This window comes from Lipophrys pholis, assembly GCF_963383615.2.
Source record: "Lipophrys pholis genome assembly, contig: SCAFFOLD_52, whole genome shotgun sequence".
Lineage (NCBI taxonomy): Eukaryota > Metazoa > Chordata > Actinopteri > Blenniiformes > Blenniidae > Lipophrys > Lipophrys pholis.
The window spans coordinates 85,173-111,383 of record NW_028292091.1 but is presented as its reverse complement, the minus strand read 5'-3'; the positions used below and the strand labels follow the sequence as shown (position 1 = coordinate 111,383).

At 52.4% G+C, this 26,211-nt stretch overlaps 1 protein-coding gene across 1 annotated transcript in view; it reads right to left on the bottom strand.

Annotated features, from left to right (window-relative positions):
- Positions 1–26,211, bottom strand: part of LOC308128191 (titin-like) — a gene marked incomplete at its 5' end in the record, with an annotated part of 167,030 nt that overhangs the window by 55,764 nt on the left and 85,055 nt on the right. The window contains 47 exon segments of the mRNA XM_080493900.1: positions 18–317; positions 408–710; positions 1,412–1,711; positions 1,792–2,067; positions 2,146–2,389; positions 2,464–2,627; positions 2,710–3,015; positions 3,122–3,406; positions 5,589–5,909; positions 5,988–8,957; positions 9,116–9,409; positions 9,499–9,798; positions 9,884–10,165; positions 10,269–10,577; positions 10,942–11,244; positions 11,462–11,573; positions 11,661–11,848; positions 12,011–12,292; positions 12,376–12,678; positions 12,760–13,062; positions 13,147–13,428; positions 13,505–13,655; positions 13,747–13,895; positions 13,970–14,284; positions 14,359–14,658; positions 14,764–15,060; positions 16,138–16,289; positions 16,384–16,549; positions 17,052–17,199; positions 17,306–17,457; positions 17,551–17,680; positions 17,755–17,936; positions 18,791–19,096; positions 19,524–19,953; positions 20,056–20,246; positions 20,319–20,448; positions 20,525–20,706; positions 20,896–21,195; positions 21,268–21,561; positions 22,960–23,244; positions 23,784–23,961; positions 24,098–24,216; positions 24,294–24,593; positions 24,845–25,147; positions 25,234–25,417; positions 25,495–25,688; positions 25,765–26,067. Coding sequence (XP_080350026.1) covers positions 18–317; positions 408–710; positions 1,412–1,711; positions 1,792–2,067; positions 2,146–2,389; positions 2,464–2,627; positions 2,710–3,015; positions 3,122–3,406; positions 5,589–5,909; positions 5,988–8,957; positions 9,116–9,409; positions 9,499–9,798; positions 9,884–10,165; positions 10,269–10,577; positions 10,942–11,244; positions 11,462–11,573; positions 11,661–11,848; positions 12,011–12,292; positions 12,376–12,678; positions 12,760–13,062; positions 13,147–13,428; positions 13,505–13,655; positions 13,747–13,895; positions 13,970–14,284; positions 14,359–14,658; positions 14,764–15,060; positions 16,138–16,289; positions 16,384–16,549; positions 17,052–17,199; positions 17,306–17,457; positions 17,551–17,680; positions 17,755–17,936; positions 18,791–19,096; positions 19,524–19,953; positions 20,056–20,246; positions 20,319–20,448; positions 20,525–20,706; positions 20,896–21,195; positions 21,268–21,561; positions 22,960–23,244; positions 23,784–23,961; positions 24,098–24,216; positions 24,294–24,593; positions 24,845–25,147; positions 25,234–25,417; positions 25,495–25,688; positions 25,765–26,067 — 14,268 coding nt within the window.

The following is a 26,211-nucleotide window of genomic DNA, read 5'->3' as shown; positions in this document are numbered from 1 at the left end:
GAAAAAGTCTGACTCACCATTTTCAGCGCAGACCAGTACCGGGTCTGAGGGCTCTGAGGGTTTGCTCATGTTGACGGCCGTCTTGGCAATGACTCTGAACTGGTACTGCAGGTCTCTCTCCAGGCCAGTCACCGTGTATTCTTCCCTCGGAACGTTTTGGCTGCTGGTGTTGCAGCGTATCCAGGTGTCTCCGGGCAGCCGCATGGCCTCCACGTAGTAACCGATGATCTTGCTGCCGCCATCATTTTTGGGGCGGGTCCACACGAGCGTCACAGAGTTCTTGGTGACATCCAGGATTTCTGGTTTTCCCGGGGTGTCTGTGATGGTGAACAAAAACGACGACATCAGAGCAGAAACTTGGAGGAAACTCACGCGTTTGGTTCCACAGATGTTGGCGGCGTTCTTACCGACGGGCGTTCTCGCCGTCACAAAGTCAGTCTTCTTGCTGGGTTTGCCCTGGCCAGCGCGGTTTATGGCGGACACCCTGAAGGTGTACTCCAGGCCCTCGATGAGGCCAGCACAGGGGTACTCGGTGGTGCGGACCACCGTGTCGTTGGCTTTCACCCACAGCAGGCTGTTCCTCTCCTTACGCTCGATGTAGTACCCGGTGATGGGGCTGCCGCCATCGCTCTCCGGCTTGTCCCACGCCACAAACATGCAGTCCTTGTTGCACTTGTTGATGTGGCAGTTGAGCGGCTCGCTGGGGACATCTGGTGGACAGAAATACATCTCACTGTCAGTCAGGGTGTAGCTGAACAGGATCCGAGCCTGGAGGAGGTGGAGGCTCAGCTTATCAAACAAAGCGTACGGAGAACGTTCAGGGTTCAGTCACTTTGCCACAGAGGATTTTCAATAACTTTTGGTAACTTTTCACCAAGTTTACGTCACCGAAACCCAACTTTACTGAAATCACTATTCAAACTAACTTGGTGCCTGCTCCCAGCACTAGTGTAGTGAATACTACTACTGGACTAATGGTGAATACGGTACGCCCCCCAACATGGTCCATTTCAACAACTGCGCATGCGCCACATTAGCTACTGTGCTGTTCTGCACATATTAGCAGCCAAATTAACACGATGCTCGTGAAAACGGGCTTCACACAGACGAGTTCAGGGAAGAACAAACACCATACAAAGAACGTTTTTGTCATGTTTATTCTTGGTATATATATTTAAATTCTACGAGCTGCCGTTTATGTGTCCATTTTGAACATGGACTGTTTATACCATGAAACCAGAATCACCGAATGTGCTCCTCGTACACCGCTGGAACCTCGCGACGGACGGCAATCAATTATATCTAAAAATAGAAATAATTACATCAACCCCAGTTATCTATTACGGCATCTACATTCCCAGAACCGTCCCTGTTTCTTCATGACAGTGTGAACACACACAATGAGACTCACCGAAGGGGAATTTGGCGACCATCCGGTCGGACTGAATGGGGTCGGACACGCCGTAGCGGTTCTCAGCTCGGATGCGGAACACGTACTCCTTGCCGGGGATGAGCTTGCCCAGTCTGGTGCCGGTCTTTGGGCAGGAGGAGACGGCGGTTACCCAGTCACCTCTGCTCACATCACACTTCTCCACCACGTAGTTGGTGATGTTGCTCCCTCCGTCCTCCAGTGGTTTGTTCCAGGACAGCGAGCAGGCGTCCGAGTCGATGTCGCTGATTTCCACGGGGCCCTCAGGTGGACCAGGGATGTCTGAAACACACAGTCACAGGTCAACCGGGTCCCGCTCGCCCACCACGTACCTCCACTTGTCGTCTGGAGACCACACCGACCTCTGATGATGATCTTCAGGGCCTGGTCCACCTTGGCGGAGCTGTTCTCGGCCAGCAGGCTGTACTCGCCGCTGTCCATTCTGGACACGTCCTTGATGATGAGGACGCACAGGTTACCTGATCGGTGCACGGCCAGGCGGCTGGACGACACCACCGCATCCTTGCCGCGCATCCACTTGCAGGTTGGAGACGGTTTTCCTGAAACCAACGCCTCCACCCTCAGCTTGGCTCCAGCACGAGCGCCCACCGTGTCTGGCATAACGATCTTTGGTTCCACTGCCAGGAAAACAGCAGACTTCATATAGGTGTCGGAGAAACATCCTGGCCAGTGCTGTGAGTCTTTATGTTACTTACACATCTGCTCCTTGATCTCCACCGGCTCTCGGCTCTCGGTGAAGGAGCTCATGCCCATGATGTTCTTGGCAGCCACTCTGAACCGGTACCTCTTCCCTTCCTTCAGGCCACTGATGTTAATGCTCAGACCTTTGACGGTGGTGTAAGAGTTCCACACCTCCTTCTCAGGCTCTTTCTCGTCCTCATCCTCCTCCACCACTGGAGGAGGTGGAGGAGGAGGTGGAGCCTCCTCTCCTTCAGGAACCTGTGAAAACAGTCGTTAGACAATCAGTGTTTGCTTCAGGTTTTCTGTTTTTGACAAAGTGATTGTTCACAAACCTCCACAGGTGCAGGCGGTGGAGGAGGAGGCTTGACCTCAATGTACTCGATCACGTAACCGTCGATCTTGGCGCCTCCGTCACTCACAGGCTTCACCCAGCCGACCACGGCGCTGCTCTTGGTGATCTCCAGCACCTCAATCTTCTGGCAAGGATCCGGTTTACCTGCAGATAATCCGACAGGTGAGTGTTTCTGACGGCAGTGGAGCTCTCAGGTCTTCAGCTTGTGATTGGAGACGATACGTACTGACGGGGTCGGAGGCCAGGTACGACGTGGGGGACACTCGAGGGACTCCAGTGCCATACTCGTTCACTGCCGTCACTCTGAAGTAGTACTCTGTTCCCGACATCAAGCCGGTGACTTTGAAGGGCACTTTATCCAACGCCACCTCGACTTTGACAGTCGCCCAGGTCTTGCGATCGATTTCACGCTTCTCTACGATGTAGTGTGTGACCTCGCTGCCGCCGTTGACCTCTGGAGGGTTCCAGGCAAGCATGGCGGAGGTCTGCTTGATGTCTGTAGCCTCCAGGTTCATCACAGGTCCAGGAGTGTCTGGAGGGGGAAAAAGAACACAATGGTCACAGGAATGACGCATTTGGACCCTTTGGACGGGTTTCCAGTGGACCAGAGCACGGCAGGAAGTTCCTCCCACACTCACCCAGAACCTTAACGTTGACGAACACGGCCTTCTCTCCGGCGGGACTCCGCAGGGTCAGGCAGTATTTGCCAGAGTCGTCACGAGTGCTGTCGGGGATTATCAGGAAGGTCATGGTGTCAATGAGGTCCACTTTACCCTTCCGGACCACGTTGTCGATGCCCATCCTCCTCCAGGTGACCTGGGGTGGTGGTCTGCCCCGGATAGTGGCGTACAGTCTGATGGGACATCCGGCTCTCACCGTCAGGCCTTGCTTCAGGTCGGCATCCAGCTCGATCTCTGGAGCCTCTGTTGGACCGAACAGTTCAGGAGACCATCAGAGACCTGCTGTCCCCGCCAGTCCAGATCGACCAGGATCCTCAGTCCACACTCCAGATTAATCCAATAATCCAGATTATTTAACACACATCAAACTTCAATCGACATGATTGTCAATCTGTGTTGCCAGAGTTAGTTGCTTTTAAAAGTAACTAAGTTAGATTACAAGTAACTTTTTTAGTTACTTTCAACAGCTGCCGACAACACCCCCCACCATCTCAACATGAAAATGTGTGTGTGTCTGTGTGTGTGTCTGTGTGTGTGTGTGTGTGTGTGTGTGTGTGTGTGTGTGTGTGTGTGTGTGTGTGTGTGTGTGTGTGTGTGTGTGTGTGTGTGTGTGTGTGTGTGTGTGTGTGTGTGTGTGTGTGTGTGTGTGCCCAGTTGGAGGAGCAGCAGGTTAATCTTTGTTCCGTTCATGAGTAAAACGGCTTTACAAACAAGAAACCCGTCCGGCGGGACAATAGTACCTCTACAATAGTAGCTCTACAATAGTAGCTCTACAATAGTAGCGCTACAATAGTACCTCTACAATAGTAGCTCTACAATAGTAGCTCTACAATAGTAGCTCTACAATAGTAGCGCTACAATAGTACCTCTACAATAGTACCTCTACAATAGTACCTCTACAATAGTAGCGCTACAATAGTACCTCTACAATAGTACCTCTACAATAGTAGCGCTACAATAGTACCTCTACAATAGTACCTCTACAATAGTAGCTCTACAAGAGAACCTCTACAATAGTAGCTCTACAAGAGTAGCTCTACAATAGTAGCTCTATAATAGTAACTCTACAATTGTAATACTACAATAGTAATGCTACAATAGTAATGCCACCATAGTAAACCTACAATAGTAATACTACAATAGTAACGCTACAATAGTAATACTACAATAGTAGCGCTACAATAGTACCTCTACAATAGTACCTCTACAATAGTAGCGCTACAATAGTACCTCTACAATAGTACCTCTACAATAGTACCTCTACAATAGTAGCGCTACAATAGTACCTCTACAATAGTACCTCTACAATAGTAGCGCTACAATAGTACCTCTACAATAGTACCTCTACAATAGTAGCGCTACAATAGTACCTCTACAATAGTACCTCTACAATAGTACCTCTACAATAGTAGCGCTACAATAGTACCTCTACAATAGTACCTCTACAATAGTAGCGCTACAATAGTACCTCTACAATAGTACCTCTACAATAGTAGCTCTACAAGAGAACCTCTACAAGAGTAGCTCAACAAGAGTAGCTCTACAATAGTAGCTCTATAATAGTAACTCTACAATTGTAATACTACAATAGTAATGCTACAATAGTAATGCCACCATAGTAAACCTACAATAGTAATACTACAATAGTAACGCTACAATAGTAATACTACTATAGTAACTCTACAATAGTACCTCTACAATAGTAACGCTACAATAGTAGCTCTATAATAGTAACTCTACAATAGTAACTCTACAATAGTAGCTCATCAATAATAATTATACAATAGTGTCACGACATTAGTACCTCTTCAATAGTAAAGCTACAATTGTAACACTACAATAGTAATACTACAATAATAATACTACAATAGTACCTCTACATTAGTAAAGCTACAATAGCAAGTTCTAATGGTAACTCTACATTAATAATTCTACAATAGTGTCTGATTACTTGTTTGGAAATAGTAATGCATTAGAATACTTCTTACTGAAAAAAGTGGTCATGTTACAGTAATGAGTTACTTAGTTACTTAGTAAGGTGTTACTGGCATCACTGTTGTCGACTAAAGAAAACCTGCGAAATGTGACGAAGTCTGAGCAGTGGTGGAACATCACTACTACGTCACCTTCTTCAGATTGTGTACATTAAAAGTCTACTCATTAATAGATATAAGACTGTACTACTTAACGATAAAACTGTACTACTTATTGGATAAAAACTACTACTTTATGGATAAAACTACAACATAATCGATAAAACTACTAAATAGTGGATAAAACTACTAAATAGTGGATAAAACTACTAGGTAACTGGTGAAATTACTAGGTAAATTAAAAAATGCCTAAAAAGGTGTAGACGTTAACAGCTGGTGTGGCAGCAGTGAGTGTCGTGACTGAGAGAGTCCACCAGGGGGCGAGTCCTCACCCAGAATCTCTCGGGGGATCACGGCTCCGTCCAGGTTGCAGGGCGGACTCATGCCCACCTGGTTCTGAGCCGACACACGGAACTCGTACAGCAGCTTCTCGTCCAGACTTGATACCGTGAACTCGCACACCACCAGCTGCGCCGCCACGTTGCACCTCCTCCAGCCGTCGTCGCCCTTCTTGGCGCCGCCCTGCACCCTCATCTCCACCACGTAGCCGATGAGCGGGGCGCCGCCGTCCGACACAGGCTTTGTCCAGCCCAGGGTCACCGTGGATTTGGTGCTGTCCAGGACTTTCAGGTTGGTCGGCGGTCCAGGCGGCTCTGCAAAGAAAATGTCGTCAATAACAGGAACAACTTCGCTCGGTTGGAAAGTTGAGCGAAGTTTACCGCCAGACGTACCGACTGCGTCCTTGGCGGTGATGGCACGCGAAGGCTTGCTTGGGCTGCCCACGCCGATTTCATTGACGGCCTTGACTCTGTACTGGTAGTCGTGGAGGGGCAGGAGTCCTGTGACGGTGAAACGGGTGGAGGGGATGGGCTCCTTGTTGACAGGGGACCACCTCACAGCATGCTCCTCCCTCTTCTCCAACAGGTATCCTGTGACTGGCTTCCCGCCATCTTTCTCCGGTTCGGACCACTGCACTGTCATTTCCTCTCTGCCGATCTTTGTGACTTCGGGGGCTTCGGGGGCATCGGGTACGTTGAACTGAGTGCCGACGAGGATCGCCTCGCTCTGCACCGCAGGTCCGGGACCCATCTTGTTCTCGGCTCGGACTCTGAATATGTATTGGTTCCCCTCGATGAGACGGGTGACGTTAGCTTTATTGGTGATGACGGCGTTGGAGTGGACCGACCAGACGCCTCTCTTGGTCTCGCACTTCTCAATGATGTAGTTGTAGATGTCACAACCACCGTCGTCTTCTGGGACTTCCCAGGCCAGGTGGCAGCGGTCGATGGTGATTCCAGATACCTTGAGGTCTCTGATAGGACCCGGTCGATCCAGAACATTGACCTTAGCGTCAGCAGAACAGGTTCCGGCACTGTTCGAAGCAGTGACGACATATTTTCCACTGTCGCTGCGCCTCGACCCGGTGATCAGCAGCTTAGAGAAGTCCGTGCCCGTCTCGATCTGGAGCTTGGGGCCCTTCTTCAGCTCGTCTGTGCCGTCGTCTTTGGTCCATTTGACATCAGGCAGAGGTTTTCCCTTGATGGTTGCCTCAATGGGGATGGAGTCTCCCGCTCTCACCACGAGAGCAGCGTCGAGTTTGATTTTAATCTCGGGCTTCATCAGATGCTCCTTCACAAGAACTTCAGCTGTGGTCACCCAGTTGCTCTCGCCTCCCTCGTTCTTGGTCTGAACTCTGAACTGGTAGATCTGATTTTCAATGCACCTGTCAGCCATGAAGTACGTCTCCTTGATGGCACCCTTGTGAATCCTCTCCCACTCCTCAGCCTCCTTCGGTTTCTTCTCCACGTGGTAAGCCAGGTTGCGGCTGCCACCGTCATAGTCGGGCTTCTTCCACTTGAGGAAGCAGAAGGTCTTTCCAATCTCAGCAACATGGAAGTCGATGGGTTCACCGGGTTTCTCGATAGGATCCACCGCAAGCACGGGTGTCTTGGTCTCAGTGGGTGGACCAGCGCCGATCTTGTTCTCTGCACTGACACGGAAGAAGTACTCACAGCCCTCGGTAAGCGGCGCCTTTATGAGACGCTTGGTGCAGTCGCTGGAGACCACGGTCCATCCTCTCTGGCTAGGCTGACGGCACTCGATAATGTACTGAGTGATCTCGGTGCCACCGTTGTCTTCAGGGTTCTCCCAGGACACCATGCAGGAGTTCTTGGTCACGTAGGCTACCTTTAGATTCTGGCAAGGCCCTGGAGTGTCCAGGACATTGACGAGAATAGTAGCCTGAGCTTGTCCACTACTGTTCTTGGCGATGATGGCGTATTTACCATAATCTGCACGGACCGCCTCGTTGATGACCAGTTCGCACACAGGGTAGTTGTTGTTCATCTCTGTGCGCTTGTCCCGGCCCATGGCTCTGGCGTCCTTGGTCCATGTGATCTCTGGATCTGGTCTACCTTTCACTCTGGTGAGGAGACTGATGATTTGTCCTGCTCTGACCGTCAGGGAGTCGCGACAAGACACGTCAACAATAATCTCTGGGGGCACCAGGATGTCCTTGGCCAGGACGGTCTCTGAAAGCTCCCTGGGTTCACTGTCTCCGACCTTGTTGGTGGCTCTGATGCGGAATCGGTACTCCAGTCCTTCAATGAGGCCTGGCACTCTGTAGGCACACATCTTGATGAGGTCCTTGTTGATTCTGTCCCACTGAGCCGTGCCTGACTTCTGGGCTTCGACCACGTAGCCCAGTATGGGACTGCCTCCATCTCTAGTCGGCTTGGTCCAACAAAGGTCAGCGTAGGATTTGCTCCAGTCCTTCAGTTTAGGATTGCCTGGAGGACCTGGTTTGGTGAGTGCCCGTGTGGCTTTGACAGGGTCAGAAGAGAGAGACGGCTTGCTGATGCCAGCAATGTTCTCAGCAAAGACTCTGAACTCATAGCTGTTGCCTTCAAACAGGCCAGAGACTCTGTACCTGAGGTCCAGCACCGGAGTCTTATTGACCCGGATCCACTTCCCGGTCATTTCTCTGCGTTCAATCACGTAGCCACTGATGGGGCTTCCTCCGTCATATTCAGGCAGTGTCCAGTCGAGCGTCACAGCGTTCTCTGTGATGTCTGAACACTCAGGTGGACCCGGTGGGCCTGGAGGGTTGAACATGTGTTTTGCAATAGTAGGAGGACTCTCAAGACCAGCGCCAATGCCGATCCGGTTCTCTGCACGGACACGGACGATGTATTCACGGCCCTTCTCCAGCCGTGACACCTTGGCCTTGGTGCTGGTGCCACTGGAACTCACCACAGACCAGGGCTCCCAGGGCTTCTTCACGTCCTTCTTCTCCACCACATAGTTGGTGATTGGCGTGCCGCCGTCGTCCTTGGGCGCCCTCCACTGGATCATCATGTAATCGGGAGTCACCTCCAGGATGTTGATGGGTCCGATGGGAGGACCAGGCAGGTCCAGCACTGTTACATGAAGGGCGGCGCTCTTGGAGCCGGCGGGGTTGGAGACGGAGATGATGTACTCTCCGGTGTCTCCTCTCTGGCACTCCGGGATGCTGAGGATGGTCGAAGACCCAGCGGACTCGATGTGGTAACGTCCCTCGGAGGTGATCTCCTTGCCGTCTGTCATCCATTTGGCTGTGGGAAGTGGGATGCCGGTCATCTTGGCTGGAAGAGTGATGGGGCTGCCGGCTTTGACCACTAGTCCTTCAATCAGCTTCACGTCCACTTCAATGGTTGGCGGCACTGAAAGAAATAGTGAGATGATGAATTTAGACGATAAACAGAATCAACAAAGCTGAAATATCGTTTCTTTGTTCTAGCTAATGAAAATGTAATATGTAAGTCTCTGTATCAGCCAGTTTTTGGTATTTGGTGATTTGTTGTGGCAGTTTTCATCTCACATGTCTTCTCCTGGCAGGTGACGGGCACGCTGGTGTCGGGGCGGCTCACGCCGATGGCGTTCTGAGCTTTGACCCTGAAGCGGTAGGTCTTCCCCTCCAGGAGGCTGGTGACGTGGGCATGGTTGTTGCTGACGGTCTTGAAGGAGACCCAGTCAGTCTGCCCGTCCTCCTGCTGCTCAACCAAGAACCCGGTCACCTCGCTGCCTCCATCACGGTCGGGCCACTCCCAGGACAACCACACCTCCGTCTTATCTGCATCGGTGTGGTGGAGGTTCTTCGGTGGGCCTGGTGGGTCTGAAAAGGACGAGCAGGAGAAAACCATCATGAGGGACGGATGTTCTGACTAAACCCACATCCTGAGAAAATAACTGATGTGGACTCACAGAGAGGATCTACAGCTTTCATGGGCGTCTTGGTCATTGTGAAGTCGCTCCTGCCGAACTGGTTCTCCGCTGCCACCCTAAACATGTACTGGATTCCCTCCATAAGGTACATGGCCATCAGACTCAGCTTCTTATTGGCCGCGGCAACCGGCACCCACTGGTCGGCGGCCACGTCCTTCTTCTGCACCACATAGTGAGAGATGACGGCGCCGCCGTTGTCCTCGGGAGCCTTCCAGGTCAGGTAGGCCGACTCGCTGGTGATCTCGGAGATGGTCAGGTCTCTGGGAGGAGACGGCTTGTCTGTGAGGAGACAGAGAGGGTCAGACTGTCTGTTGAAAATGCTCACAGCGGTTTCCCGATCTGCACGGACGATCGGCGGACTTACTCAGCACCAGCACGGCCACCGTCGCAGACTTCTTCCCGGCAGCGTTCTCCACCGTTAGGGTGTAGTTGCCGGAGTCTGCGCGGACACACTTGGGGATGAAGACTTTGCTGCCGCTGGCGGTTACGGCAACGGTGATGTGAGCGGGGATGTCGCCATCGTTCTTCTTCCAGCTGGCAGTGGGCGTAGGCACGCCCTTAATGGTGGCACTCAGGGTGATGTCGGTGCCCAACATGGCCAGGTGGTCCCGCGCCATGTTGGCATCCAACAGCAATTCTGGCTCCTCTGTTGAGAGACACATCCACCAAATTGAGGAAATATCAGAGTGTGGGCCGACGCATCACAAGAGTCACTGCAGTTTCACAGTTTCACTACAGAATGTCCCTACCGAGTCTGTCGTGGACTTTGACAGTCTGCTTGACGTAGGCCGGGTCAGACCTGCCAGCAGCATTGACGGTGAAGATCCTGAAGCTGTACTCGTGCCCGTCGCTCAGACCCGTCACCACGTAGTGAAGGTCCGGACAGTCCTCCGGCTTCTGATTGGCCTGGATCCACTCCACAGCGCCCGGCTTCTGGTACTCCACGATGTAGCCGAAGATCCGCCCCTTCCCGTCATGACGAGGCATCTTCCACTTCAGGCTCACCGAGTCTTTGGTCTTATCGTACGCCTCGGGCAGCACCGGGGGGCTGGGGCACACTGCGGGGGCAACAAATATCATTAACTTTCATTTATTTGTAGGGACAGTGCATCGCTTCACCAGCTGCCATAAAAATGCCAGATTTAGCACAAGGCTAATTTCCATCCATCCAACCATCCATCCATCCATCCTTCATCCATCCAACCATCCATCCATCCATCCATCCATCCATCCATCCATCCATCCATCCATCCATCCATCCATCCATCCATCCATCCATCCATCCATCCATCCATCCATCCATCCATCCATCCATCCATCCATCCATGCCTCCTCCATAGATCTTAATCCTGGTCAGGGTCTCGGCTGTAATGACGGTTGAAGTCATGCATCGTGTTAAGATGTTGTCTGCTTTGCACTGACCGATGGGATCTTTGGCGAGGATGGGCTTGGATGGCTCACTGGGATCTCCTGTTCCCAGCTCATTCTCAGCCATCACCCTGAACTCGTACTGGCAGCCCTCCACCAGGTCCTGGACCCGGTACTGGGTGGCCGGGTACAGAAGATCTCTGGTGGCTCTGGACCAGCGTTTGGCTCCCACTTCTCTCTTCTCCAGGATGTAGTTGGTGATGGGCTTGCCGCCATCGCGCGGTCGGTTCCAGAGCACCAGAGCGTTGGTGGCGTACACCTCGCGGACTGTCGGCATGTCGGGTGCTTCAGGGACTCCTGCAGGTAGAAATTGAAGACTGGTTTATCGGATGAACACATCGCACCCTGAAGGCAGCGTCCTGCCGATGAGACAAACAGCCAATCGGGTGTTTTCAGTGGACATCTCGGGACATTTGGTGCCTGAACACCACAAGATGTTCCTCAAAACATTAGAAGTTTATTCTCCCTTTCTTGAAGTCTCATTTCTCAAAGGGAGTTAAGTGAGAAGACATACTGAAGAGATCTTTGGCTCTCATCTCCTCCGACTCCAGTGGGTCGCTGATGCCGTACATGTTCTCGGCAGAGATTCTCATCACGTACTCTTTGCCCTCCGTCAGTTTGGGGATCTTTGAAGAGAGAGAAGTACCGATCGTTTGTAAGTTTCACAAGCCGTCTGCAGACCTCTCCGTCTGACAGCGGTCCCACGCTCTTACTTTGCAGGTGGTTTTAGTGGTGGCAGACGTCACGGTGGTCCAAGTGTCTCTGTTCACGTCTCTCTTCTCGATGATGTAGTTGGAGACGTCAACGCCGCCGCTGTCCAGAGGAGGTTTCCAGGAGATCACCATGAACTCCCTGTGCACCTCGTCGAACACCACCGGGCCGACGGGAGGCGTCGGGCGGTCTAAACGGGAACCAGAGAATCAGGCGTTACTGACGGAGTCCCTCAGGGTTATGAGAGACAACAATTTCAACTAATGTTACCGATCTAACGGACTGTCATTTCCCAGGGTTTTGCTGCTGCCGGCCTGACATGAGATGTTTGTGGCTTCTTGGTTCTACGTACCGACCACTGTCAGGTTGCAGACTCCCTTCCTGGATCCAGTGCTGTTCTCTACCACCACCACGTATCTGCCGCTGTGCTTGCGCTCGGCCTTCATCAGGCCCAGCGACAAGGTGGTCAGTGTGTTTTTGAACATGACGTGCTTGTCGGCCTTCAGCTCGTTGTCGTCTCGGTACCACACGATGGACGGCGGCGGTTTTCCAGTGTAGCGGCCCTGCAGCAAGCAGCTCTCGCCCACGCGGATGATGATCTTATCACGGAAGTCCAGCTCGATAGTCGGCGGCTCTGTGGAAACAGAAAGCAAAGCGTCAGACTTGGTGGTGCCCCGAGGACTAGTGGTGGTCCGACTCGCTCCAGCAGCAGCTCACCCAGCTCATCTCTGCAGGTGATGGGTTTGGTGCAGAACGACGGTTTGCCGGGTCCGACCTCGTTGACGGCAATGACCCTGAACTCGTAGGTGTCACCCTCCCTCAGCCCGTCGTACGTGTACTTCCTCTCCATCAGCTTCTCCTTGGTCAGCCGAGCGAACTTGTCTTTGCCAATCATGCGTGCCTCCAGGATGTACATGGTGATCTCAGAGCCGCCATCAAACTTCGGCGGCTTCCAAGTGACGCTGATCAAGTCCTTGGTGACCTTGGTGACCTCCAGTTCCTCTGGGCGATCCGGTACACCTGAAGAACAACGACATGCTCAATGACCGTATTGGACTGACAGCCCAGGAAGTTTTCAGGACGACATTTCATCAAACTCACTCATTGGCTCCTTGATGACAAGCTCAGCGGCTGTCTCCATGAAGGGTCCGATGCCGATTGCGTTCTCCGCGGCCACCCGGAAAAAGTAGGACTTTCCGACGGTGAGACCGTGAGCGACGGCGTTCTGCCTGCTGGCGGTGAATGACAGCGAGGTCCAGGCTTTACGCTCGGCCTCACGCTTCTCGATGATGAAGTTGCTGATCGGAGAGCCGCCGTCGTTCTCGGGGAAGAACCAGTTGATCTTGCAAGAGTCTATGGTCAGATTCTCGGCGACGAGTGGAATGCCCACAGGTCCGGGAACATCTGAGGGTCAACAAAACCAGGTTCACACAAAGGGAGGCCATTTTTAAATCGGTTATTGATCATGCCGAGGGTCCAGTCTCTCACCCAAAACTTCCACTGTGATGTTCTTGGTCTTCTCCCCGCCGGCATTCTTGGCGGTCAGGATGTAGACACCGAGGTGTCTCCTGGCGCACGGTTTGATGACCAGAGATGAGCTGATGGCGGTCGTCTCCACCTTGGCCTCTGGAGGCAGCGCCGCTCCGTCTCGGCTCCAGGTGACCTCGGGCGACGGCTGGCCTGACACGTAGGCGATGATGCGGATCACTCCGCCGGCGTGGACCACCATCCTCTCCTTCACCGAGGCGTCCAGGTCCACCTCAGGAGCAACTGAATGGAAAAAACTACGTCAGAGCCTGATCACTGGAAAACATTTAGATTTTCCTCGATTTTTGTCGAAACTCACTGATTCGGTCGTTGACCTCAAGCACCTCGGGGACTTCGCCTGGCTCACTGTTACCGGCAGCGTTGAAAGCAATAACCCTGAACCGGTACTGACCGCCGGGCTTCAGACCTGTGATCACGAAGCGCGTGCCTCTAATTTCAGTTTCCTTCGCCTGAAAACGACAACAACCACGAAGCCACAAAGTTCACTGACATGAAATAACAGACACAAAAAACAAACAACACAACCTGACGGTTCCCCACCTTCAACCAGGCCTCTGTGCCCTCCTCCTTGTACTCCACCCAGTAACCGATGATCTTGGAGCCTCCGTCCTTCAGAGGAGGGATCCACTCCAGGTCCACCGTGGATTTGGTCCAATCAGACACCTTGGGGGTTGGAGGAGAGGGTGGGGCTACAGGGGGAGACAGATGATTGGTCAGCATGTGGCTGGAACGTGAGCTGTTGCAGTGCCGGAGCGACTCTTACAGGTGGGGTCTCTGGCGATGGTGGGGTCGGTGGTGGGACTGTAGAGTCCAGGACCGGCGGCGTTGATGGCGCAGACCCTGAACAGGTACTGTGAACCCTCGATGAGTCCACTCACGATAAAAGACTCGCCCAGTCCCATCGGTCGGATCGGGTCACGAGTGACACGGGTCCAACGCTTGCCCGCCGTCTCTTTGCGCTCTAGCCAGTAACCGGTGATCGGGCTGCCGCCGTCGTCCTCCGGCTCCTCCCAGTTCACCGTCATGGAGTCCATGGTCACATTGGTGATGGTGGGCTTCTCCACCTGCCCGGGCGGACCTGAAGGAGGGGCAGGAAAAGACCGTGAACACTGTCGGACTTGCAGCGTGGCTCGGGTGTTTGTGGAGACTCACTGTAGAGGATGCGGGCGACCTCCGGCTCGCTGTCCAGCGGCTCGCCAACGCCATACTTGTTCTGTGCCATAATGCGGAAGACGTACTCGTGGCCCTGCATCAGGTTCTCCACGGTCCAGATCCGCTCTTTGGGCTCACTGGTGACGGGCACCCAGGTCTTTCTGTTGGCTACCCGCCGCCAGATGACGTAGTTGGTCACTTTGGAACCGCCGTCATCCTTCGGAGGAAGCCAGGAGAGGGTGATCTTCTCAGCCCCGATCTCCTCGAACTTAATTGGAGCAGACGGAGGACCAGGTCGGCCTGCAGTCACAGGGTCAGAGACAATTATTGCTTGTTAGCACTTGAGGACCCGTGTTCCAGGATGTTTGCTTGTGGTGTCGGCTGTCGGTGTGATTGCCGTCCTACCAAGCACGTTGAGCCTCATCTCCTTGGTGGCTTTGCCGAGGCTGTTGGAGGCAACCAAGGTGTAGAGGCCGGTGTCTGGACGTTTGCCTTGCTGGATCAGCAGCGTGCAGCTGTCGTCAGACACCATCTTGTTGATGTGCTCGTCGTACTGCACCTCCACCCGGGCGTCGGGCTTGTGGGGCGGAGCCTTGAACCAGGTGAGGGTGGGGAAGGGGCAGCCACGAAGCTTGGCCACGATGCTGATGTCCGAGCCCTGCTCCACCTCCATGAACTCCTTCAACTCGATGGATGGAGCACCTGGATGGAGCAGGACACAACCGGACACCGCCGGACACAGCCGGACAGTTAAACCAACCCGTCTCACTGGTTAAACTCACATGGTTAAACTATCCTCGCTTTCGAGTTAAACAAACCTGATTAAACTAACCAGTCCCTGGTTAAACTAACCTGGTTGACCAAACTGATCCCTGGTTAAACGAACCTGCTTAAACTAACTTCAATAAACTAACCTGTCTCACTAATTAAACTAACCTAGTTGAACTAACTGGTCCCTGGTTAAAGTAACCTGTCTCACGAGTTAAACTAACCTGTCTCACGAGTTAAACTAACCTGATTAAACTAACCAGTCCCTGGTTAAACTAACCTGGTTGAACAAATTGATCCCTGGTTAAACTAACCTGCTTAAACTAACTTCAATAAACTAACCTGTCTCACTAGTTAAACTAACCTGATTAAACTAGCCAGTCCATGGTTAAACTAACCTGGTTGAACTAACTAGTCCATGGTTAAACTAATCTGCTTACACTAACCTGGAAAAACTAACCTGTCTCACTGGTTAACCTGGTTAAAATGGTTAAACCATTTCACTGGTTAAACTAACCTGGCTAAATTAACCTGTCTCACTAGTTAAACTAACCTGGTTAAATAAATCTGGATAAACTAACCTGTCTCACTAGTTGAACTAATCAGGTTAAAATGGTAAAACCATATCACTGGTTAAACTAACCTGATTAAACAAACATGTCTCACTAGTTAAACTAACCTGGTTAAATCAACCTGGATAAACTAACCTGTCTCACTAGTTGAACTAACCTGGTTAAAATGGTAAAACCATCTCACTGGTTAAACTAAAATATCTCACTGGTTAAACTAACCCTGTTAAACTAACCTATCTCATTAGTTAAACTAACCTGGTTAAACTAAACTATCCCACTGGTTAAACTAACCTGATTAAACTATTCTAGTTAAACAGACTTTTCTCACTAGTTAAACTAACCTGGTTGGGTCTCTGGACACAACCTGAGACCAGTAACCTTCTGATCTGTTTCAAACAGTCACACAACGTCACATTACCCATGATGCACTGGGACTTACAGGTCTGGTCCTGGATGGTGATTGGTCCGGCGGTGGTGGAGGGTCTGCTGGCGCCGGCCCGATTGTAGGCCACCACCCGGAACTCGTACTCGTCTCCTTGCGTCAGGTCCTCCACCCTGAAGCTGGTGGTGTCCACGTCTCGCCTGTTACACCTGGAAGAGTGTAGAGTGAGCAGTTAAACCACGTCCGTTCTGCTTTGGCCTGAGGGTGGAGCTTCTGCAAGCAGGCCTCCAGCCGGAGCTTCACCTCCTCCACGACTCCTTTTGGGCGCCGCTGGCGTCCCAGCAGAGCAGGTCTACACTGTAGTGGGTCACCGGAGCGCCGCCGTCATTCTTCGGCGCCTTCCAGCTCAATGTGACGGTGCCTTTCCTCACGCTCTGGATCTTCAGCCTGGTGGGGGGGTCGGGAGGATCTGCACACACAGAGGTCAGAGGTCACGACTCGAGGTCCACGCCTCCAACACGTCATCACACAACAGGTGAGTCTGTTTACAGCAGGCGCTCTTCATCACATCAGGAACATCTCACCAAACTCCAGCAGCCTTGCTTATCATCAGGATGTAGAAAATGTGCGAAATTCTGTCTTACAGATTAAACTGAGTGTAAATCTGTAATTATCAAACATACATACGTGAGTCGTGGACACATCAGGAACTCAGTGGTGATAAATCTCACTTGTTCATCATCACCATGGTCCTCACTTTTAGACACACCTCCAATTAACCATTTATGGTAACAACACTTCCAATCAACCATTCAGCCGACATGTTAACCCCTTACATCCTTCGCTGCTCTCAAACTGAAAAATAGCAAAAGAACTCCCTCTGCGTGCGTGCGTGCGTGCGTGCGTGCGTGCGTGCGTGCGTGCGTGCGTGCGTGCGTGCGTGCGTGCGTGCGTGCGTGCGTGCTACGTACGGATGGGGTCTCGGGCTGTGGCACCCTCAGTGGTTTCAGTAAAGGGTCCAAAGCCACAGCGGTTCTCTGCCCGGACGCGGAACAGGTACTCCTGACCATCAATGAGGTCTGGAACAACCAGGGACTGAGCAGCACAGGCCGTGTTCACCTGGAGGAGCAAGGTCAAAGGTCAAGGACCAGAGGTCAGGGACCACAGGTCAGGCACAAGGGGCCAGCAGTCAGGGGCAGGTTGAGGTTGAACCGGGGTGTCGTACCTTGGTCCAGGCTTTGCCCTCCACCGTCTTCTTCTCGATAAAGTAGCTCTTAACGCGTTCGCCTCCGTCGCACTGCGGTGGCTTCCAGGTCAGTCTGCAGGTTCCTCGGGTCACGTCGCTGACCTTCAGGTCTCTGGGCGGTCCAGGCAGGTCTGCAGGCGTCAACACATCAACGCCGTGACTTTTCATGCTACTACACTCTGTGTGACATCACTTCCTGTCTACCACATTGAAGATGTTCCTACCGAGGACGTTGACTCGGACTTTGACCACCTTGTGTCCGGCGGGACTCTCAGCGTTCAGGATGTAGCGTCCGCTGTGGCTCAGTTTGCTTTCGGGGATCAGAACCAGCGACGTGGTCTCGGTGGAATGGACCTGGAGACAGAACAGCCTCGATGAGTCGGATTCAAATGTGAACCCGGACTGGTGCGGGCGTGTGGGGGACCGACCTCCGAGTCCACCGGCAGCGTGTGCAGCTCGTTCTTCTTCTCGGTCTCGGCGGCGCCGTCAAAGGTCCAGGTGACTTTGGGAGCGGGGCGTCCGGTGACCGTGGTGGGGATCCTGATGGTAGTCCCGGCTCGGCAGTTCAGCAGGTCTGGAGCCGAGACGTCCAGTGTGACGGTCGGCTCAACTGTAGAACCAGAAACACACTTCAGCACCTCGAAGACACACCGCGGAAAAACCTCACAGACAGAACCTCCAACGGTAACGTTCCTCCAGGACTGGAACTAGTTCTAACCAGTTCTAACCTGGCTCTAACCAGCTATATGCTAATGGCTCTAACCAGCTTAATGCTAATGGCTCTAACCAGCTTAATGCTAATGGCTCTAAACAGCTTAATGCTAATGGTTCTAACCAGCTATATGCTAATGGCTCTAACCAGCTTAATGCTAATGGTTCTAACCAGCTATATGCTAATGGTTCTAACCAGCTATATGCTAATGCCTCTAACCAGCTATATGCTAATGGCTCTAACCAGCTATATTCTAATGGGTCTAACCAGCTATATTCTAATGGCTCTAACCAGCTTAATGCTAATGGCTCTAACCAGCTATATGCTAATGGCTCTAAACAGCTTAATGCTAATGGTTCTAACCAGCTATATGCTAATGGCTCTAACCAGCTTAATGCTAATGGTTCTAACCAGCTATATGCTAATGGGTCTAACCAGCTATATGCTAATGGCTCTAACCAGCTATATTCTAATGGGTCTAACCAGCTATATGCTAATGGCTCTAACCAGCTTAATGCTAATGGTTCTAACCAGCTATATGCTAATGGTTCTAACCAGCTATATGCTAATGCCTCTAACCAGCTATATGCTAATGGCTCTAACCAGCTATATTCTAATGGGTCTAACCAGCTATATTCTAATGGGTCTAACCAGCTATATGCTAATGGGTCTAACCAGCTATATGTTAATGGGTCTAACCAGCTATATGCTCAGGGTTCATGAGCAGATGAGGGACTGGTGTGGTTTCTTACTCAGGATGTCCTGGACCATGATGTCCGCCGTCCGGGCGGGGTCCGAGTTACCGGCTGCATTGACGGCGTAGATCCTGAACTTGCAGTTCTTGCCCTCCTTGAGGTCTGGGACAGTGATCTCAGTGGAGGGGTGGAGTTTGTCGGCGGGGTTAACTCTCCTCCAATCAGGTGAGCCCTCCTCGTGGACCTCCACAATGTAGCCTTTGATGGGGCTGCCTCCGTCTCGATCCGGCGGGCTCCAGGACAGCGTGATGCTGCTCTTAGTTTTATCTTTAACTGTGGGTGCTCCAGGAGGGCTGGGCGGGTCTTGTGGGGGGGGGGGGGGGGCAGAGGTCAGAGATGTTTTTAGAGATGAGGTAAACGTTTGGACGGTAAACATTTGGACGGTACACATTTGGACGGTAAACGTTTGGACGGTAAACATTTGGACGGTACACATTTGGACGGTAAACATTTGGACGGTAAACATTTGGACGGTAAACGTTTGGACGGTAAACGTTTGGACGGTAAACATTTGGACGGTAAACGTTTGGACGGTAAACGTTTGGACGGTAAACATTTGGACGGTAAACATTTGGACGGTAAACGTTTGGACGGTAAACATTTGGACGGTAAACGTTTGGACGGTAAACATTTGGACGGTAAACGTTTGGACGGTAAACATTTGGACGGTAAACGTTTGGACGGTACACATTTGGACGGTAAATGCTGGGACTGTAACGTGGACACTCACTGCATGGGTCCACGGCGAAGCGGCACTCGGTGGCCTCGCTGTACGGTCCCAGTCCGGCTGCGTTGGACGCCGCCACCCTGAACTGGTACTCGGTTCCTTCGATGAGCCTCAGGACAGTGTACTGCAGACCCTTCACCGCCGGTTTGGTCACCGGGGATCGGTTAACCCGGCCCCAGTACACAGCACCACGCTCCCTCTTCTCCAGCCAGTAGCCCTGGATGGTGGAGCCACCGTTGTCCAGGGGCGGTTCCCAGGTCAAAGTCATGGTGGCGGCGGTGGCGGCAATAATCTTGGGGTTCCGTGGAGGTCCGGGGAGGCCAAAGGGATCCCTGAGCTGCACCTTCTCTGAGTCGCAGCCGTCACTGACGCCGTACTTGTTTTCAGCTTTGATCCTGAATTGGTAGGTACCATTCAAGTCCATCTTGTAGATCTGAAGGAGGAAAAGTTTCAGAGTTTCAGACAGTTTTTGTCACTTTGGACCAGGTTTTATCACACGCTAGCAGGTCGGAGGCGGTTTTGGTTTTTCATTCACCCCGTATCTCCGGTCGATTAAGTTGGTGGTCAGAGCGTCAAAGTCGGACTTCTTCTTGCTGGCGTCGCGGCGCTCCACGACGTAGTTGGTGATCTCACTGCCTCCGTTGTCCTCCGGGGCGTCCCAGGTCAGGTAGCAGGAATCCGCCTTGATGTCGGACACCACCACGTTCCTGGGCGGGAGCGGTCGGTCTGCAGCGGTGGAGTTCGGTTAACATGACGATCCCAGTCGAACACAAACGAGTTTAGCGATGGAGGACTTACCCAGGATCTCCACCCAGATGCTGTGCTGAGCTTTGCCATGACAGTTCTCGGCCAGCAGCTTGTAGCTGCCTTTGTCTTGCCGGATGGTGACCGGAATGGCGATCGTGGTCTTCATGGTGGTTCGGTCCACCTGGAGTGGGAAAGGTTGGCTTAGACCCTCAACGTTACCTCGTGGATTTAAAGACAGATGAAAGAATCGTTCTCACCTCCTCGGACTCCATCGTCATCCTCTCGGCGTCAGGCACTTCGAGGACCACGTCGTCCTTCATCCAGCGCAGCGTCGGCAGGGGCAGACCTCGCACCTCGGCCGGGATGTCGATAGACGCTCCCTTCTTAACCATGATGGTGTTGCTCTTGAAGAACTTCAGGATGGTGATGACCGGAGCGACTGTGTTGGAAGAAAAGAAACATGCTTACTTCCTGTCCATCCTAGTTCCGTCCTAGAATGGATCGGTTCTCGGCGGTGGCACAGAGACCAAACCAGACCAGAGACCAAACCATCTCAAAATTCCAAGTCACTTGATAAAGGTCCAGGTCAGTTGGAAACAGTTCAGGTCACTAGTCCAGGTCCACGTACTCTCGTCATCCTGGATCTTGGCAGTGATGGGTCTGGATGGGTCTCCGTTCCCAACCTCATTCATAGCGAGGACCCTGAACTGGTACTCCTGGCCCTCCGTCAGGTTCTCCAACGTGCCGCAGCATTTGGGGAAGATCTTCCTGTTGGCCACTTCGAACTCGGAGCCGTCTGACCTCATCTTCTCCACGTAGTATCCGACCACAGGGCTGCCGCCGTCGCTGTGCGGCGGCTGCCAGGCCAGGCTGATGGTGGTCTTGGTGCGGTTGGTGTAGTGCAGCTTCTCAGGGGCGGACGGAGTTCCTGGAGGGTGGAGAAGTTTAGCCGAGTCGAGATGACATGTGACTGCGGCAGCCGGAGTTTGGGTCTGGTTACCTTTGGGGTCCTGGGCCATGATGGGTCCCAGGTCCGCCGGCGCTCCGTCACCGTACTTGTTGCGGGCCACCACCCTGAAGTCGTACTCTTCCATGGCGAGCAGGCCCTGGACGTCACACTTGCAGGACGCTGTCTCGATGGGCTGCCGGAACAGCTTCATCTTGGCATCCTTCCTCAGGACCTCGTAGCCTATGATGTCACTGCCGCCGTTGTCCACCGGGTCGGACCAGGTCAGCACAATGTTCTTCTTGGTCACCAAGACCGCTTTCAAGTCCACCACTGGTCCAGGGACATCTGCAGGATGGTACAGGGACACGGTGTGAGGTGGGAGCTCGTCAACACTCACTGCACCACCTGCTGGTGCCACACAGTACTGCAACAGCCTCCACTAGCCGGTGTGTGTGTGTAACAGAGTGTGTAACAGAGTGTGTAACACAGTGTGTAACAGTGTGTAACAGAGTGTGTAACAGAGTGTGTAACAGAGTGTGTAACACAGTGTGTAACACAGTGTGTAACACAGTGTGTAACAAAGTGTGTAACACAGTGTGTAACACAGTGTGTAACACAGTGTGTAACACAATGTGTAACACAGTGTGTAACACAGTGTGTAACACAGTGTGTAACACAGTGTGTAACAGAGTGTGTAACACAGTGTGTAACACAGTGTGTAACACAGTGTGTAACAGAGTGTGTAACAGTATTTGTAACACAATGTGTAACAGAGTGTGTAACAGAGTGTGTAACACAATGTGTAACAGAGTGTGTAACACAGTGTGTAACACAGTGTGTAACACAGTGTGTAACAGAGTGTATAACAGTATTTGTAACACAATGTGTAACAGAGTGTGTAACAGAGTGTGTAACACAATGTGTAACAGAGTGTGTAACAGTATTTGTAACACAATGTGTAACAGAGTGTGTAACACAGTGTGTAACACAGTGTGTAACACAGTGTGTAACAGAGTGTATAACAGTATTTGTAACACAACGTGTAACAGAGTGTGTAACACAATGTGTAACAGAGTGTGTAACAGAGTGTGTAACACAATGTGTAACAGAGTGTGTAACAGAGTGTGTAACACAATGTGTAACAGAGTGTGTAACAGTATTTGTAACACAATGTGTAACAGAGTGTGTAACACAGTGTGTAACACAGTGTGTAACACAGTGTGTAACAGAGTGTATAACAGTATTTGTAACACAACGTGTAACAGAGTGTGTATCACAATGTGTAACAGAGTGTGTAACAGTATTTGTAACACAATGTGTAACAGAGTGTGTAACAGTATTTGTAACACAGTGTGTAACAGAGTGTGTAACAGTATTTGTAACACAGTGTGTAACAGAGTGTGTAACAGTATTTGTAACACAGTGTGTAACAGAGTGTGTAACAGTATTTGTAACACAATGTGTAACAGAGTGTGTAACAGTATTTGTAACACAGTGTGTAACAGAGTGTGTAACAGTATTTGTAACACAGTGTGTAACAGAGTGTGTAACAGTATTTGTAACACAATGTGTAACAGAGTGTGTAACAGAGTGTGTAACACAATGTGTAACAGAGTGTGTAACAGAGTGTGTAACACAGTGTGTAACACAGTGTGTAACAGAGTGTATAACAGTATTTGTAACACAATGTGTAACAGAGTGTGTAACAGTATTTGTAACACAGTGTGTAACAGAGTGTGTTACCCATGACGTCCACTCGTGTCTCGGCGCTCGTGGCTCCGCTGCTGTTGGTCCCGGTGACCCGGTACTTCCCGTGGTCGGCCCTCAGAGCCTTTCTGATGAAGAGCGTGCTGTTGGTGCCGACGGTCTCCACGGCCGACCGGTCGCCATCCGGCGCCGCCTCGTCTTTGTGCCAAGTCACGTCGGGCTGCGGACGTCCAGTCACCACGGCCGGCAGCTTCAGCGGCTCGCCGGCTCTGATGATCACGCCGTTCTTCACCGAGTCATCAAAGTTGACAGCAGGAAGCTCTGAGAGGAGAGTGGTCAGTGTCAGGTCACCATGGTGTCAACAGGTCACTGTGGTACGACAGGTCAACAGGTCACCATGGTGGCAACAGGTCAACAGGTCACTGTAGTGGCAACAGGTCACTGTGGTGGCAGCAGGTCAACAGGTCACTGTAGTGGCAACAGGTCAACAGGTCACCATGGTGTCAACAGGTCACTGTGGTACGATAGGTCAACAGGTCACTGTAGTGGCAACAGGTCAACAGGTCACCATGGTGTCAACAGGTCACTGTGGTACGATAGGTCAACAGGTCACTGTAGTGGCAACAGGTCAACAGGTCACCATGGTGTCAACAGGTCACTGTGGTACGATAGGTCAACAGGTCACTGTAGTGGCAACAGGTCAACAGGTCACCATGGTGTCAACAGGTCACTGTGGTACGATAGGTCAACAGGTCACTGTAGTGGCAACAGGTCTCCGTGGTGGCAACAGGTCCCCGTGGTGGCAACAGGTCACCGTGGTGGCAACAGGTCAACAGTTTGCGTCACCCACTCTCCAGCACCTTGTGGCTCTTTGACGGTGACGGGCTCGGTGACTCCGGGGGCGCCGGGCCCAGCTTCGTTGACGGCGATGACCCTGACATAGTAGTCGGCGCCCTCAGTGAGTCCGGTTACGGTGAAGGTCAGATCCTTGCACCGGAACTCGGTGCTACGGGTCCAGTCCTTCTCCCCGGCCAGAACCTGCACAAACAGGTCAAACAGGTCAAACAGGTCAAACAGGTCAAACGTGTGTGTGTGTGTGTGTGTGTGTGTGTGTGTGTGTGTGTGTGTGTGTGTGTGTGTGTGTGTGTGTGTGTGTGTGTGTGTGTGTGTGTACCTTCTCCACATGGTATCCCAGGATGTCTCCTCCTCCGTTGTACAGTGGAGGTTTCCAGGCCACGATGATGGAGTCCTTCCCCGTGTCTACGATCCAAGGTGTAGGGGGGCCGGGGGGCACTGTGGGGAGGAGGGGGGTATGATGTCACATCCTGTCTGTGGCGCTGAAGCAAACGTTCTGATATAAAATGACTCACAGATGGCGTCCATGGCGACAGTGCGGTCGGTGGGCTCGCTGAAGGGTCCGGGCCCGGCCAGGTTTTCGGCACAGACCCTGAAGATGTAGGTCAGACCCTCCATCAGACCCGAGACCTTGACCTCCAGTGAGTTTAGCAGCGCCCGGTTCACCCGCGTCCAGTGTTTGCTGTTCACCTCCTTCCTCTCGATCCAGTAGCCCAGGATCGGGCTGCCGTTGTCCTTCGGCTCATGCCACGAGATGTGGGCGGAGCTCGCCGTCACCTCGTGAACCCTGGGCGTGTTGGGGGCATCGGGGGGATCTGGGAAGGTCAAGAGACACCGAGACGGTTTCACAGACTGCTGAAGGAGAAATGAAGAGAAACCTGACCGAATAGATCAGCTGAACTATTCTGGATGACAAAGTTTCCTTCAGGAACAAACTGGTCTTGAAGGAAAATGAAGGACAAACAAAGAAAACAAACAAAAAACTTGTCTTTGGCCGTCACCGTGGAAACCAAAAGAGGAGTTTCTCGGCGGTCAAACTGAGCGTCGCCGCAGTGACGGAACTCACTGAACTGGTTCTTTGCGACGAGTGGCTCGGAGACGCATGGCGGCCCGCAGCCATGCTTGTTCTCGGCGCTGACTCTGAAGATGTACTCTTTGCCCTCGATGAGCTTGGTGACGGGGAAGCTGGTGCCCTTCAGGGTGGAGGTGATGGTGATCCAGCCCACCTCCTGGTTCCGGTTGTCCTTTTTCTCCAGGATGTAGTTGAGGATCTCGCTGCCACCGTCGTCCTCGGGTGGCTCCCAGTTACACACCACCGACGTGTTCCTGATGTCCTCGAAGGAGAAGTTGACGGGTGGTCCGGGTTTATCTGGGGAGGGCGGAGTCACGGTTACTATCACAGACACTGGAAATGGAAGGGATGATGTTGCCAAACGAGCTCTGCCGCTCTCTCACCCATCACGTTGACATTGCAGCAGGCAGACGCCACGCCATGAGTGTTCTCTACTTGGATGGTGAAGACTCCGTGGTCAGCTCGCACAGCCTCGCGGATCATCAGCGCCGACTGCCCCCTGGTGGTCTGATCCAGACCCAGACGCTCACGCAACGGAGTCACAAACTCCGGCTCCGCCTCTGGAACCTGCAAGAGCAGAAAAAGTCATCCAACAGTCCACCAAATCACCAAAAACAGTCTTCCTCTTATCCACCAATCCAAACCTTGGCCCTGGTCTTCCTCCGGACGGCCGGGACGACGGTCTTGGTGGGCTCCTTAGTGACGTCCTCGTCGTTCCTCAGCCACGTGATCTTGGGATACGGTGAGCCGGAGACATAAGCATCGATACGGATCTCCTCGCCCTTCTTGATGCACACACCGGGCTGCACGCGAGCGTGCAGCGTCACCTTCGGTTTGTCTGGAAGTTGAAGCATTTCCAGTGAGACATTTTGTGGCATGAGGAGGGGATTTCAGCGAATGTCGCCTCATCGTACCAATTGGGTCCGCCGCCTTCGTGGGCTGCGTGCTACGTGACGGCTCGCTGACGCCGGCGGCGTTCTCCGCCCGGACTCTGAACTGATACTCCATGTCCTCCTTCAGGCCCGTCACCACGAAGGAGAAGCCGGGCACCAGACTCGGTGTGACGCGCTCGTAGCGGTCACCGTCCTTCTCGATCTTCTCCACAATGTAGCCCTGGATCGGACAGCCTCCGTCGGAGTCTGGTGCTTTCCAGGTCACCGTGATGGACTTTGATGTCGGATCACGAGCTTCCACTGCAATGGGGGGGTCGGGTTTCTCTGCCAGACAGACCAGAGACGTGAACACCACCACTGGCTTCACCACAACTTGCTCTTCACATGAGAGTTTTTCAATGGTGCCAAACTGGTTCTAATACAGGATGACCAAGAAGAAGGGAGGGGATCCGCTTCTTCTGAGACCCC